We start from the raw sequence: 3,880 nt of genomic DNA on the forward strand, positions 1-3,880 counted from the left end.
TTAGTAGAGACGGGGTTTCACCATGTTGACCAGGATGGTCTTGATCTCTTGACCTCGTGATCCACCCGCCTCGGCCTCCCAAAGTGCTGGGATTATAGGCGTGAGCCACCGCGCCTGGCCTGACCTATATTTTTTACTTTATTTTCATTTTATTTCGAGCTGGAGTCCTGCTCTGTCCCCCAGGCTGTGAGTGCAGTGGCGCGATCTTAGCTCACTGCAAACTATGCCTCCCAGGTTCAAGTGATTCTCCTGCCTCAACCTCCCGAGTAGTTGGGACTACGTAGTGCCATCACGCCCAGCTAATTTTTGTATTTTTAGTAGTGACAGGGTTTCGCCATGTTGGCCAGGCCAACCTCGAACTCCTGATCTCAAGTGAGCCACCTGCCTTGGCCTCCTAAAGTGCTGGGATTACAGGCGCGAGCCATCGCGCCTGGCCTCGTTAGTGATTTTAGATTTACAGTAGGATTAGTGTCATGACAGTTTGATTACATGGCTGTTCTTTTCCCCCTTGAAACCAGAAAGTAGTTTCTGGTGTTACTTGATAGTGTACCAAGGCCCAGATCCCTAAATAACTGTTCACCTAATGCATTTAACATGGTGTGATAATATTTAGCCCAAAGCAATAATTTCATGGGGTTTGTGTGGAGAGTCTGGGTTTATTTAGGATAACTTGATGTTCTGTGTGTTTTTTGTGGTACTTTACACTCATGTGGTGATTTCTTGCTGTTGTTTATTTATTGCTATATTACTATTTGAGACAGAGTCTTGTTCTGTTACCCAGGCTGGAGTGCAGTGGCACGATCTGAGCTCACTGTAACCTCTGCCTCCGGGGTTCAAGTGATTCTTGCTGCCTCAGCCTCCCGAGTAGCACCCGCTACTGTGCCTGGCTAATTTTTGTATTTTTAGTAGACATGGGGTTTCTTCATCTTGGTCAGGCTTGTCTTGAACTCCTGACCTTGTGATCCATCCACGTTCACCTCCCAGAGTGCTGGGATTACAGGCGTTAGCCACTGCACCCAGCCTGTTTTTATTTTTTAATTATTTCTTGAGATGGAGTCTCGCTCTGTTGCCCAGCCTGGAGTGCAGTGGCTTGATCTCTCCTCACTGCAACTTCTGCCTCCCACGTTCAAGCGATTCTCCTGCCTCAACCTCCTGGGTAATTTTTGTATTTTTAGTAGAGATGGGGTTTCACCATGTTGGCCAGGCTGGTCCTGAACTCCTGGCTTGAAGTGATCCGCCTGCCTCAGCCTCCCAAAGTGCTAGGATTACAGGTGTGAGCCACTGAGCCCAGCCTTATTTTTATTTTTATTTTTTGAGACGGAGTATTCCTCTTGTCACCCATGCTGGAGTACAGTGGTGAGATCTTGGCTCACCGCATCCTCTGCCTCCAGGTTCAAGTGATTCTCGTGCCTCAGCCTCCCAAGTAGCTGGGATTACAAGAAGTGCCACCATACCTGGCTCCTTGATTTTTTAAATGAAGCCTGGCCTCATAAATGAAGGAAGATGGTTAGATTAAGTCAGAAGAACTGAATTCTTGTCCTGACTGCTCTGAGTAGTCGTGTAACTTTAGGCAATCACTTTTGTTTATTAACTTCAGTGTTTGGTGGGGGGACATAAAATTTTTAAATTAGGTGACCTCTAAAAGTTTGTTGTAGTTTTGAAACATGCTAAAAATTGGTTTAGCTCAAACTGAGAGTGGGAACCCTGGGGGGATTAGACTCTTTCCTTCCTTGTTTTTGAAACTCTTTGCTCTTGGCTCGGTAGGTTGCTGTGTTTTTTGGTGGTCTGTCTATCAAGAAGGATGAAGAGGTGCTGAAGAAGAACTGCCCGCATATCGTCGTGGGGACTCCAGGCCGTATCCTAGCCCTGGCTCGAAATAAGAGCCTCAACCTGAAACACATTAAACACTTTATTTTGGATGAATGCGATAAAATGCTTGAACAGCTCGGTGAGTGGCAGTGCTGGGGCTTGGCTAATGCTGGGGAGTTGTTCTTTGGAGCCAAATGATGTTTATTTGAAACAGGAGCACCTCAGTGCAAGGACGACTCTTATCTATCACCCATGACTGATGGCTCTGGGTTCCCTGGTTTGTTTTTATTCTTTTAAGCACAGTAAAGGGTGTCATCTATCATTTTTCTATGATTTTTTTTTTTAACCTTTGAGAATAGGGGACTTTGATAATTTTAGGCATAAGTCGTCACCACCACTACCCTTTCCATTATAGATTTCTATACTGGGAGTCATAGGGGAGATTCTAAACTGAAGGGGAAGACCGTCTACCCTTAAGGCATCTCCAGCACAACATACAGTCAGAATTTATACCTGAATAAGTTTCTAGACTCAGGTTTGGGATTAATGTAGAGAATGTTTGTAGGAGTTTGTGTGATGTGGTATTCTAGTGTGCTAAGTGGGGTTAATGAAGAAAGATTTTTCTGTCAGAAGTGAATCTTGGTGAATGAGAGTGGGGATGGACATAGGCTCCAGAGAAAAATTATTACAAATGATCTTTGGCAATTCAGTATGGCGAGCTATAAAGGCAGGCTCCAGGTAGAGATGTTATATTTGTCCAACTGGATAGAAGAGTGATCCAGAGGGTCATAGATGAACTTTGATAGCTGGAATGTAATACGTGCTTGATACTTGTAGTCTGCTGAAGGCTAGCCTGGGCTTGGGCAGGAAGGAGTTGGGCCTGTAAAGCATGTTTTAAAGGCCTTATGCCTGAGAGTGTCTGCACAGGGTTTTATCCCCATTTTACAGTTATGAACTTTGGGGTTTTTATCTTATTTCTTGCTTAGTTAAAACAAACAGTTGGAATATGATTCCAATGCTTAATTCCAAGTTCATTGCAGTCTTCACCTCACTGGGAAGTCTACCTTTAATCTGTATCATACCTGCTTATTTTCTCCTACAATTTTCTTTCTTGTTCTCGTAGACATGCGTCGGGATGTCCAGGAAATTTTTCGCATGACCCCCCACGAGAAGCAGGTCATGATGTTCAGTGCTACCTTGAGCAAAGAGATCCGACCAGTCTGCCGCAAGTTCATGCAAGATGTAAATACCCTTCTACCTTCTCTCCCTCCACTCCCCGCCCGCTGCCTCCTTCCCTTCCTCGCCCTCTTCCTCCAGACTCCCTTGTCATTCAAGTGCCAAGAAGGCGGCTTGTGCCCAGCTGGGAGTAATGACTCCTTGAAGAAACATACAGAAGCAGAGACAGCTAGTGTTAGGGTCTGCGCGGGTGCCAGGGAAACTCCGGAAGACTTGGTCGGGTTAACGTGAGAGCGGGTAGTGTTCGACTTTTTCTCAAAAATCACAACATTTTTGAACCTCTTCTCCCCTTGGGGGAGGGCAGGATTTTTCTGCCCTACCACCCACCCATCGTCTCTTACGTGCCCCCTACAGCCACGCACCCTCAAGGTGGCATCGAGCATACAGCTGGAGCCTTCTGCTCACCAAAACTCCTACTTCCCGGTGGCAGGAGAGCAAGAGAGGGACAGACAGATGGCAGGGCATGTCCAAAAGAAGAGCATCAGCACAAATGAATCCTCCCCTTCCCCACCTCCAGGGGTGGGGGCCTTTGGCACCTCAATCCCCGATACCCTACTCCTTCCACCCACATCTCCTTGCACCCATCCGGAACCTCGGTTGATGTGAGCCGGCAACAGAGAAGCACCGTGGCGCGGCGAGGGAATGCGGACGGCACCCAGCGGTGGATGGCGGCAGCGGAGGCCGCGGGGAAACCTGACCAGGAAGCTGAGGACCAAACCAGCCTCTTTTTCCGTTCCCGGTTTTTTTCCTGAACCCAACGCGTGCCGTGCCCCGTTTCCCCCCATATGTGTTGGGGAGGGGTGTCCTGAATGGGGTGGTAGATTTTTTTTTTTTT

General features: G+C 47.3%; 1 protein-coding gene and 1 non-coding gene across 4 annotated transcripts in view; both read left to right on the plus strand.

Moving 5' to 3' along the window:
* Positions 1 to 3,880, plus strand: part of DDX39B (DExD-box helicase 39B) — a 13,372-nt gene that overhangs the window by 4,825 nt on the left and 4,667 nt on the right. For all 3 annotated transcript variants that reach the window (XM_017522433.2, XM_017522436.2, XM_017522435.2), the window contains exons 5-6: positions 1,765 to 1,948; positions 2,933 to 3,051. In XM_017522433.2, coding sequence (XP_017377922.1) covers positions 1,765 to 1,948; positions 2,933 to 3,051 — 303 coding nt within the window. The remainder of the gene's footprint in view (positions 1 to 1,764; positions 1,949 to 2,932; positions 3,052 to 3,880) is intronic.
* On the plus strand, positions 1,999 to 2,074 carry LOC119470232. The gene has a single exon (XR_005199115.1). It is a non-coding gene; the product is annotated as a small nucleolar RNA SNORD83 (small nucleolar RNA).

Source organism: Cebus imitator, unplaced genomic scaffold (genome assembly GCF_001604975.1).
Source record: "Cebus imitator isolate Cc_AM_T3 unplaced genomic scaffold, Cebus_imitator-1.0 Scaffold24, whole genome shotgun sequence".
In the NCBI taxonomy this organism is placed as follows: Eukaryota; Metazoa; Chordata; class Mammalia; order Primates; family Cebidae; genus Cebus; species Cebus imitator.